Raw genomic sequence first — 12,263 nt, 5'->3', positions numbered from 1 at the left:
GGAAAACATGGAAAGTTTCCAGGACGAGTACAAAAGAGGGAAAAAGAAAAATCTTTGTTTTTGTAAAATATTAAATGGATTTGGAAGCGGGAGGTGGGAAATATTTTGCGGGCGCCGTCTGCCAAATAAAGGCTTGTGTTTCAAGTAGGTATCGTATGCCACAATCTTAGAGTCGGCTGGAAATAGGATGAAACGAAACCTACGTCCCTGTCCTCTCATAAACACAATTCATTTCACATCCTTCGCCAAAACCAACGCTAATGAATAAATCACTTGCCAAGTTTTACATCGTTCATAATTTCTCTCATCAACGTGAATTATACGTTGACATAACCAGTGATCCCTCTCTCTCAATTATGCGGTGAGTTCAATAACTCTACTGTGAGTATTGTTGGCCGCTGGAAGCTAATTTTCCTCGGTACATAATTATTGAAACACTATACACCCACAGCACAGGGCAGCCAAGCTCACAGGAGGGAGGAGAAAAACCAAGCATATGAAATATTCAAATCCAGCACACCCACACATGAATGTTCAATAGTAATGGTTTTCCATTCCATCGTTTCACTCGGAAGGGGCTTGATTTTCGAAAAACAATGGCGGTTCAAAAAACTAAAGTAAAACATGGACAAAGTGCACTCACCCAATTTCCCTGCTGACAGAACATGTAAATGGATGCTTTTAAAAGGCATAATGGGACAGACAATATATAGAGAAAATCACTTAATTGGTTTAACACATGAATCATTCCTACATGCTGCTCAAAGGGGTTAGATTTTCCACAGCTTCCTGGTTGGGGGATGGTGGTGATTATGAGTCTATTATTCACAAAGAGTCTCAGACTAGGATCATTTTATCCTTTTAGATCATAATTAATAAGATGTCATGGACAAGGGGGACCTGATCCTAGATCAGCACTCCTACTCGGAGACACTATTTGAATGCAGGCCCTGTTCTGTAATCACTAATCTATTCACAACAGAGATGGGCAAGAGGCTGACGTCTACTTGATTGAGAGAACATTTAATTAACAGGCCCATCACAGTACAATGATGTTCCTTACGAGCACTGCAGCTTTATAAGTGGTTTTAATACACATGCCTACAATTCATTATACAGAGCATTTGTATATGAGCTGCTTAAGATTTGTAAGTGGTTAATACATATAGTAGACTACACTTTTCCCATCTGAGACACGAGAAAAACAGGGGCAAATGTATTACTTGCCCCTGGGTTTCATGCACTGATGAGCTATAATCAGCTTGATTCATCCAAAATGAATAGAAAGCTTTTATCATGGTCGCCGCAAACGTACAATCGCGGCTCAACAGATGGTGTGGTACATATGTGGTGGAGGTCTGGTGGGACAATGACCATGCATCATGATCTGACCAGACAGGAGGGCAGAGAGGGCAACGTTCAGGATTTAGGCAGCCATATTGTAGGGTTACGTGATGTGACAGGTCTGACACCCTAATGGCACACTATTCCCTACATAGTGCACTACTTTCAAAGAGGGCCCATAGGGGAATGTGGGGAATAGGGTGCCATTTAGACAGAAGCCCTGTTTGACGTCTCTGTTTTAGTCTGGTAGCAATTCAACTTAGTCTAATCTGGCTAATGACTTTATTTAATACTCTGAAGTCTGCATGCATTAGAATTTACAGCCGAGTTCCGCAATTCCAGAAGCTGTAAAAGTGTTCTATTCTCCATTGTTGCCTGGTCATTAATATTGCCTCTGACATGTTTATCTACAGTTGACATGAACCCCTGACCGAAATAATATATTTCCTGTCTGGCATTGATGATTTATCCGGCTTGGCTTCAAATGTTTCCCAGCTCTGGGGTGCGTTCCAAAACCCACCTTGTTCCCTATACCGTGCACTACCCAGAACTGGTCAAAAGTAGTGCACTATGTAGGAACTAAGGTTCCGTTTGGGATGCAGACTAGGTCTCTACCAGGATGGGACTATTGAAATCTATCTGCTAAAATATTGAAGCTTTAACTGGCAATGGCACAGTGATTTAACCTTAAGGGGGCTTAGACTGAAAATACTTAAGTTTCAAATAGAGCTCTTTTTGAGTGATGCTGTAACTGCACAGCGGCAGGAAGGAGACACAGATACTGTGTTTGGATTAGGAGAGGAACATTGGGCCTCTGCCTCTCTGCTCTTTACTTGACATTTATGTAATGAATGGAAATAGCTGGGTTATGTGTGGACACAATCATTTCTGGCCCGAACACCCCTCCCCCAGATACTTCTTGTTTGAATAGTGGATACTAATGGCTTGTCTATCAGTGACCTTTTCTAATTAATGTTAACCGGAATTGAGATGCTGGTACATGTTCTCACTTAGCTAAGGGTTAGTCTTGCCTCTACCTGGTGGAAACAGACAAGAATTAATTATTTTTTATTTTATTTTTATGTCTCAAATGGAAATGCATTTGTCCAGCATCTGGGCTCCCATTGCTCAAGAAGCAGAGCTAAAGCGAATATTATCAAATAGATCAATATGACTTACAAAGTTACTGTACAGTACCTACAGTACCTTAATAATGTACTTACTGCCTTGGAAAACAATCTCCCCTTTACCTTCATGGAAACCATTACAGTAAATCATGATAAAGATAGACTTGGTTGAAGTTCTTTATGTGGACATTTGTTACGTGAGGTCTCAGCTTGCTCGCTGTGTGCAGAGTGAAAACTCTTTAGCTACAGGAGGTGTAGTGATTGTCTGTGGTTTCCTGTGAGTTGTCTGTGAGACATACCGACACGTAGTTCGTCTCTCCTGATGCTCTCGTTATCATGCCAGTCTCTCCTCCTCAAGCCGTCCGTCCAGGTGTAAATGTGTCCTTCGCTCAGACCCAGCGAGAAGCCCTGAGAAAGAGGAGAGGAGGAAGAGGGTGGGGGACAATTCCATTATTCCATCATCACCCACTCTGAGAGATTAAACGCTGCAATTCAGTGTGAGCCTCAGCCAAACAGTAATATGAAAAGAAAGGTAAAACACTTACATTTTGATAGAGCGTTCAGCCCTGATAATTTAACTGACCATCATTTCTATTCATTCTCCCTTCACTCCATCAACAGTCGAACATGTTCTGATTCTAATATTTTTATTTTTTTCTTCTATATGAATGACATTTGAATTCAACTGTCAAAAAATGTTTATGCATGAACGAGCCCTTCAAATTGCTCTCTAAAGTGCTTCCCAGTGCAACAAACGCTAGAACTTGGTAATAATTCAGATACCCTACGCTTTGTTCTGCTTTCTGTGAATTTTGAAGGTTGCCTTGGAGGTTCAGAGAAATAATTGCCTTTAACCTTAGCAGGGAGCTTGCTGCAAACACAAATACAGTACATGTTTTATGCTGTACATTCATCTAATGTCATTGAACACTGGTTACTTTAATAATGTTTACATACTGTTTTACAAACTTCACATGAATATACTGTATCCTAGACAAGGCTCATCCTATATAACTACTGCTGTACAGTCGTGGCCAAAAGTTTTGAGAATGACACAAATATAAATTTTCACAAAGTCTGCTGCCTCAGTTCGTATGATGGCAATTTGCATATACTCCATGAATGTTATGAAGAGTGATGAGATGAATTGCAATTAAGTCCCTCTTTGCCATGCAAATGAACTGAATCCCCAAAAAACATTTCCACTGCATTTCAGCCCTGCCACAAAAGGACCAGCTGACATCATGTCAGTGTTTCTCTAGTTAACACAGGTGTGAGTGTTGACGAGGACAAGGCTGGAGATCACTCTGTCATGCTGATTGAGTTCGAATAACAGACTGGAAGCTTCAAAAGGAGGGTGGTGCTTGGAATCATTGTTCTTCCTCTGTCAAGCATGGTTACCTGCAAGGAAACACGTGCCGTCATCATTGCTTTGCACAAAAAGGGCTTCACAGGCAAGGATATTGCTGCCAGTAAGTAAGATTGCACCTAAATCAACCATTTATCGGATCATGAAGAACTTCAAGTAGAGTGGTTCAATTGTTGTGAAGAAGGCTTCAGGGCGTCCAAGAAAGTCCAGCAAGCGCGAGGACCGTCTCCTGAAGTTGATTCAGCTGCAGGATCGGGGCACCACCAGTACAGAGCTTGCTCAGGAATGGCAGCAGACAGCTTTGAGTGAATCTGCCCGCACAGTGAGGCAAAGACTTTTGGAGGATGGCCTGGTGTCAAGAAGGGCAGCAAAGAAGCCACTTCTCTCCAGGAAAAACATCAGGGACAGACTGATATTCTGCAAAAGGTACAGGGATTGGACTGCTGAGGACTGGGGTAAAGTCATTTTCTCTGATGAATCCCCTTTCCGATTGCTTGGGGCATCCGGAAAAAGACTTGTTCAGAGAAGACAAGGTGAGCGCTACCATTAGTCCTGTGTCATGCCAACAGTAAAGCATCCTGAGACCATTCATGTGTGGGCTTGCTTCTCAGCCAAGGGAGTGGGCTCACTCACAATTTTGGCTAAGAACATAGCCATGAATAAAGAATGGTACCAACACATCCTCCGAGAGCAACATCTCCCAACGATCCAGGAACAGTTTGGTGACGAACAATGCCTTTTCCAGCATGATGGAGCACCTTGCCACAAGGCAAAAGTAATAACTAAGTGGCTCGGGGAACAAAACATCAATATTTTGGGTACATGGCCAGGAAACTCCCCAGACCTTAATCCCATTGAGAACTTGTGGTCTATCCTCAAGAGGCGGGTGGACAAACAAAAACCTACAAATTCTGACAAACTCAAAGCATTGATTATGCAAGAATGGGCTGCCATCAGTCAGGATGTGGCCCAGAAGTTAATTGACAGCATGCCCAGGCGGATTGCAAAGGTCTTGAAAAAGAAGGGTCAACACTGCAAATATTGACTCTTTGCATCAACTTCACGTAATTGTCAATAAAACCCTTTGACACTTATGAAATGCTTGTAATTATACTTCACTATTCCATAGTAACATCTGAAAAAATATCTGAAGACACTGAAGCAGCAAACCTTGTGGAAATTAATATTTGCGTCATTCTCAAAACCTTTGGCCACGACTGTACACAATAGAGGTCGACCGATTATGATTTTTCAATGCCGATACCGATACCGATTATTGGAGGACAAAAAAAGCCGATACCGATTAATCGGCCGATTTATATAAAAAAATATATATATATCATACACACACACACATTTTTGTAATAATGACATTGCAACAATACTGAATGAACAATGAACACTTTTATTTTAACTTAATATAATACATGAATACACACACACGCACACAGTTCTGAAGTGACAATGATACTGAAGAGTCTGCTTAGGAGACAAATACTCTCAACTGTTTGAACAAAAATAGCAAAATCTGAAAAGCGCTTCCTTCATTCATTCCATAGGATATTTTTAGATTCACTTAAAATAAGGTCTGTGTTTCGTGTAGGCTTACATCACCGTGCCAATTTTATAACTGTGTACATATCCATAGGACAAGGTAACTCTGATCAATATTGGCTAAATATAAGCGAAGATAAAAAAAATTGTAGAGTGGATTTATGAAAATATGTTGACAAACGTTACCTTATCCTAGTGAGATTTACACGGGTATCAAAACGTTGAGGCGGTTTAAGCCTGCATGAAACACAGACCTTATTTGAAGTAGATCAAGACATTCTCTATGGAAGACATGAACGGTAAAATAACGAAGGAACCCCTTTCAAATTCAGCCGCAAGTTATTACAGGAATTATAACGCGTCGACCATTTCTCTCTAAACCATATACCTTTGACTAATCCGGAAACTATCACCTCGAAAAAACAAAACGTTTATTCCGTTCCGCATTTCATCTAACGGGTGGCATCCATGAGTCTAAATATTCCTGTTACATTGCACAACCTTCAATGTTGTCATAATTACGTAAAATCCTGGCAAATTAGTTCGCAAAGAGCCAGGCGGCCCAAACTGTTGCATATACCCTGACTCTGCGTGCAATGAACGCAAGAGAAATGACACAATTTCACCTGGTTAATATTGCCTGCTAACCTGGATTTCTTTTAGCTAAATATGCAGGTATAAAAATATATACTTGTGTATTGATTTTAAGAAAGGCATTGATGTTTATGGTTAAGTACACATTGGAGCAATGACAGTCATTGATTGATTGTTTTTTATAAGATAAGTTTAATGCTAGCTCGCAACTTACCTTAGCTTACTGCATTCGCTAACAGGCAGGCTCCTCGTGGAGTGCAATGTAATCAGGTGTTAGAGCATTGGACTAGTTAACTGTAAGGTTGCAAGATTGGATCCCCTGAGCTGACAAGGTTAAAAACCTGAACGAGGCAGAACGTTCCTAGGCCGTCATTGAAAATAAGAATGTGTTCTTAACTGACTTGCCTAGTTAAATAAAGATGAAATAAAGGTGTAAAAAAATTAAAAATTAAAATAAATAAAATCGGCAAATCGGCGCCCAAAAATACCGATTTCCGATTGTTATGAAAACTCGGCCATTACGATTAATCGGTCGACCTCTAGTACACACCTGTTCTTTTCATACACTGTCCTTACTGTCTATACACACCATTCACATACATACAGTACCAGTCAAACGTTTGAACACTCCTATTCATTCAAGTGCTTATCTTTCTTTTTACTATTTTCTACATTGTAGAATAATAGTGAAGACATCAAAACTATGAAATAACACATATGGAATCATGTAGTAACCAAAAAAGTGTAACCAAAAAACAAATCAAAATATATTTTATATTTGAGATTCTTCAAAGTAGCCACCCTTTGCCTTGATGACAGCTTTACACACTATTGGCATTCTTTCAACCAGCTTCACGAGGTCGTCACCTGGAATGCATTTCAATTAACAGGTGTGCCTTGTTAAAAGTTAATTTGTTGAAATTCTTTCCTTCTTAATGCGTTTGAGCCAATGAGTTGTGCTGTGACAAGGTAGGGTTGGTACACAGAAGATTTGGTAAAAGACCAAGTCCATATAATGGCAAGAACAGCTCAAATAAGCAAAGAGAAAAAACAGTCCATCATTACTTTAAGACATGAAGGTCAGTCAATATGGAACATTTGAAGAACTTTGTGCAGCCTCAAAAACCATCAAGCGCTATGATGAAACTGGCTCTCATGAGGACTGCCACAGGAAAGGAAGACCCAGAGTTACCTCTGCTGCAGAGGGTAAGTTCATTAGAGTCACCTGCCTCAGAAATTGCAGCCCAAATAAATGCTTTACAGAGTTCAAGTAACAGATACATCTATCTCAACATCAACTGTTCAGAGGAGACTATGTGAATCAGGCCCTCATGGTCGAATTGCTGCAAAGAAACCACTACTGAAGGACAACAATAAGAAGAAGAGACTTGCTTGGGCCAAGAAACACGAGCAATAGACATTAGACCAGTGGAAATTTGTCCTTTGGTCTGATGAGTCCAAATTTCAGATTCTTGGTTCCAACCGCCGTGTGTTTGTGAGACGCAGAGTAGGTGAATGAACGATCTCCGCATGTGTGGTTCCCACCCCACAGTGAAGCATGGAGGAGGAGGTGTGATGGTGTGGGGGTGCGTTGCTGGTGACACTGTAAGTGATTTATTTAGAATTCAAGGCACACTTAACCAGCATGGCTACCACAGCATTCTGCAGTAATACGCCATCCCATCTGGTTTGCGCTTAGTGGGTGTCAGGATTTGGCCAGGATTGTTCCGGTTTTGGCCACTAGATGCCCTCATTGTGCTTTTTTGACCCTTTGTTTTCCATTGTTTCCAGTTATTATTTGAACCTGTGCCTCGTTCCCCTTGTATGTATTTAAACCCTTCGGTTTCCTCAGTTCTTTGCTCTGTGTTTGAATGTTAGCACCCAGCCCTAGCGATGCTGTGAACATTTGTTACTCCAGTTGGACTCTCTTGTGGGACTCTGTTTTTGTTCTCGTTTATTTTATTTTTCATTATCTTTTGAGGCTTTTTCCTGCTGTACCTACCACCTTGTGGATTTACCTTTTGACTTGGAGGATGACCTTTTTCTCTTGGAATTACTTTTGACGTTGTGGATTTATATTTTTGCCTGAGGAACTTTCCTTTTTACTTTATTAAAACACTGTCTCAAGTACTGCTGTTTCTGCCTCATCTTCTGGGTTCTGCCGTCTATTAGTGGCTCAGTTTGCTAAGTGACTGTTTCTCACACCGGAGACCCGAGTTCGTAACCGGGTCCTGATAGTGGGATTATCATTTGTTTTTCAACAGGACAATGACCCAACACCTTTTATTTGACCAAGAAGGACAGTGATGGAATGCTGCATCAGATGACCTGGGCTTTACAATCACCCGAACTCAACAAAATTGAGATGGTTTGGGATGAGTTGGACCGCAGAGTGAAGGAAAAGCAGCCAACAAGTGCTCAGCATATGTGGGAACTCCTTCAAGACTGTTGGAAAAGCATTCCAGGTGAAGCTGTTTGAGAGAATGCCATGAGTGCAAAGCTGTCATCAAGGCAAAGGGTGGCTACTTTGAAGAATCTAAAATCTAAATATATTTATTAAACACTTGTTTTGGTTACTACATAATTCCATGTGTGTTATTTCCTAGTTGTGATGTCTTCACTATTATTCTACAATGTAGAAAATAGTATAAATAAATAAATATTTATTTGCATTCCTGACTCTGACATTACTCAATCTGATGTCTTCATTTCTTGTTCTTTTATTTTACTTTTGGATTATGTGAGCATTGTTATTGTATTTCTAGATATTGCTGCATTGTTATTGTATTTCTAGATATTGCTGCATTGTTATTGTATTTCTAGATATTGCTGCATTGTTATTGTATTTCTAGATATTGCTGCATTGTTATTGTATTTCTAGATATTGCTGCATTGTTATTGTATTTCTAGATATTGCTGCATTGTTATTGTATTTCTAGATATTGCTGCATTGTTATTGTATTTCTAGATATTGCTGCATTGTTATTGTATTTCTAGATATTGCTGCATTGTTATTGTATTTCTAGATATTGCTGCATTGTTATTGTATTTCTAGATATTGCTGCATTGTTATTGTATTTCTAGATATTGCTGCATTGTTATTGTATTGCTAGATATTGCTGCATTGTTATTGTATTGCTAGATATTGCTGCATTGAAACATACGCATTTTGCTGCATTGGCGATAACATCTGCAAAACTGTGTACGAGACCATTAAAATTTATTTTATTTGAAGTCATAACCGGAGGGGAAAGAAAAAGCTTTTATGAAATGCTACTTTTAAAAGCACCGTGGCGCAGATAGGGCTTCGTAATCTCTCCTTCTCTCACACAAACACACAAACACACTCAAAGGTGTGTATAATCATATTAGTCAATGCAGGGCAGGCAAAATGTTTCCCTTCCTGGTTTGATGTCTTTTGAGGATTTAGGAGAAGTCGTTACGCCAAAGTGGCTAACTGCCAAGCCCTGAAAGAAATCTGTGCATTAACAGTGTCTTTTCTGATCATAGAAATGGGACAGAAGAGGAACACTGCAATTACTTTACAGGGTATCTTCCGAAAAAGACCCAAATGGGTTAAAGTGGACCATTATGTTTCCTGTCTGTTTCCAAAAGCTGCTGAAAAGTAGGTTCCTCTGAGGCCCTGCATCATATTCTTTTTCAAGACATGCTGAAGTTTCATTGCATGTAGGTGGAAATGTGGTTATTGTGGTTCAAATGCACCCCTCACTAAATGCACCCCTCACAAATGGACCCCTATAGTACTTTGCCTCAGAAGAGCTAACTTTTCATCAGCTTTTGGAAACAGACAGGACACCAGAGTCATAACGATCCACTTTAACACTTCCCATTTGTCAATGGGTCTTTTTTGTTCGAATCCCTGTGGAGTAATTGTGGTGTTTCTCTTCTCTCCCCTAGTAGCAGCGGGATAATGCCCTATGGGTAGCTGCATAGCTGCATGGCTATGACGAGCAATTTGAGCTACAGGGTTACAACTAGACCTCGGTTATGTTCAGTAGGGCACGCAGTAGTACAATCTCTTCAGATAGTACTTCCCTGGTTCACGCCATTTCAAAACGTTTCCCCTCAACTGAACAAGACAATAGAGGCATTCTGTAATGCTATTATCTCATCTCAGAGATCCTGATAGCACATTCATATGTTAGCTCTGAGAACAAACACACTCCTGAATGGTAAATCAACAGACGTTCCCCATGAGAGTCGTATTGGAGTGGTTTACTGTTGGCTGAAGGCGATATGGCTGTGTTCACACAGGCAGCCCATTTGTGATATTTTTCTATTAATTGGCCTCTTGACCCATCAAATCAGCTGTGAGAAAGATTGGATGTGAAAAGATCATAATTGGGCTGCCTGTGTAACCACAGCCCATGAGACACACATCAAAATAAGGGATTTGGAGATAGAGGAACAATAGTAATTTAAAGAGACACACCACAATGAATATGTGCTTTTGAATAACTTTAAAAAGCCATGTAGATATATGAAGAGAGCGATCATGATCATGTCGGAGAATTTCAATTCTTGAATGAGGTGGTATTTTAGAGCTAATCAGCCTCCACTGGACATAATCCAGTTACTTTACAGTTGATTGTGATCTAAAATCTAACGGGGCATGTCTTTTTGAGACACAGTTATTACAGTCTCCTCACTTCACTAATCAGAGGTAAGAAGGACAGGGAAACAGTTGGATAATTGAAAATAAGCTCCAATGTAAAATGAAGCATGAGGTTGAGAAGGAAAATGTGTGTTTACTGCTTCGAGTTCCATTCTCTATTAGGGACAGACGTGAGATTTAGAGAACACATCTGATAGACCTTGTGATGAAAAGACAAGGACAGTGTTGACGTCTAAAAGTCAACTGATGCTACTAATTAGCGTAGGATACATTTCAGACTTCCCCCCCCTTTTTTTAGGCGACGTTGCCATGACAACTGTTCAATAAACTGAGGCTACTTTATGAAGTCACTTCACCCACATGAGAGTAAAGGATACGACAGTTTATGTGAGGGATAACTGTGTCTTTTCACATATCCTCGCCAGCTTGTTTTCAGTACAAAGAATATATTCTAACTACTCAGGTAGAGCCTAAGAGGCTGATATCATTACAGTCACAACTGTGACCCTGCGAAGCCCTGCACTTTGAGTAAACATCTCTCTCAAACTGACACGGGACACAGCGCAAAATAATTGCCAAGCCAAGAGGTAATCCCAATCTTTAAAGGAGTGCAATTTTCATTTACATTGTCCTATCATTCCTATTTCATTGCCACCTGAAGACACTAGGTCCACGCCTGTTAAATGTCTAAATGACCCCAGGGTTTCACACACACGAAGACAGACAGGGAACTCATCTTCTGATCCACACCTCATAAAGGGCAGGTCAAGAGGTGTTGGAGCCGGCTACCAATATTTCATGACTTCTCCTTCTCAGACTCCCAGGCTTTGAAGGCTACGACACAGACACACACACATTGTGTGCGCATGCAAACAGACACACACACAGCAGGTCGCCGCCCTAAGCACTGTGCATCTGTTCATGTCCTTTCACCTAGTGTGCTTTCACCTGCTTTAAATATTTTAAAGTAGACTGTATAATGGGTATCTATACTGTTTTTCTAGGTTAGTATCAGGTCAGGAATAACTCCAGAGTACAACGTTTTCTTCTCTCCAGTTCTATCCAGAATAGAACATCAGTATGCATTGAGCTAGCTAATCGACCTAGCCTCTGAAGAGTTTTGTTTTCTGCAAAGAGGTTGAATTCTTGTTCAGGGTTGTCCTGGATTCATTGTGAACTGTGAGACTGTTCCTTTTGGCCTGGGTTTTGTCCTTCAATGTCCTTGCAGCACTGGCGGTGAGCCACTTGAAAAATACATCTGAAAGAAACACTACTTCAAGGTAAAGTTAGGTAGGAGGCTATTGATTAAGAATATGCTTTAAAGGATGATTCTTAAATACTTTCCCCCAACATTCCAAATCTTTTCCGACATGCACGATACAGGAAGTTATTTTTGCAACCGTCTTCAGTAAGCGAACTTTGTGGGTGTCACGCCCTGACCATAGAGAGCCTTTTATTCTCTATGTTGGTTAGGTCGGGGTGTGACTAGGATGGGTTATCTAGGTTATTGTATGTCTATGTTGGCCTGGTATGGTTCCCAATCAGAGGCAGCTGTTAATCGTTGTCTCTGATTGGGGATCATATTTAGGCAGCCATTTCCCCACTGTGTTTTGTGGGATCTTGGTATGAGTTAGTGCAT

General features: G+C 40.5%; 1 protein-coding gene across 2 annotated transcripts in view; it reads right to left on the bottom strand.

Annotated features, from left to right (window-relative positions):
* Nucleotides 1-12,263, bottom strand: part of LOC129841130 (polypeptide N-acetylgalactosaminyltransferase-like 6) — a 67,599-nt gene that overhangs the window by 7,836 nt on the left and 47,500 nt on the right. For both annotated transcript variants that reach the window (XM_055909251.1, XM_055909252.1), the window contains exon 3: nucleotides 2,771-2,879. In XM_055909251.1, coding sequence (XP_055765226.1) covers nucleotides 2,771-2,879 — 109 coding nt within the window. The remainder of the gene's footprint in view (nucleotides 1-2,770; nucleotides 2,880-12,263) is intronic.

This window comes from Salvelinus fontinalis, chromosome 42 (assembly GCF_029448725.1).
Source record: "Salvelinus fontinalis isolate EN_2023a chromosome 42, ASM2944872v1, whole genome shotgun sequence".
In the NCBI taxonomy this organism is placed as follows: Eukaryota; Metazoa; Chordata; class Actinopteri; order Salmoniformes; family Salmonidae; genus Salvelinus; species Salvelinus fontinalis.
Note: the sequence above shows the minus strand (reverse complement) of the source record. Positions and strands in the feature narration are given on the sequence as shown.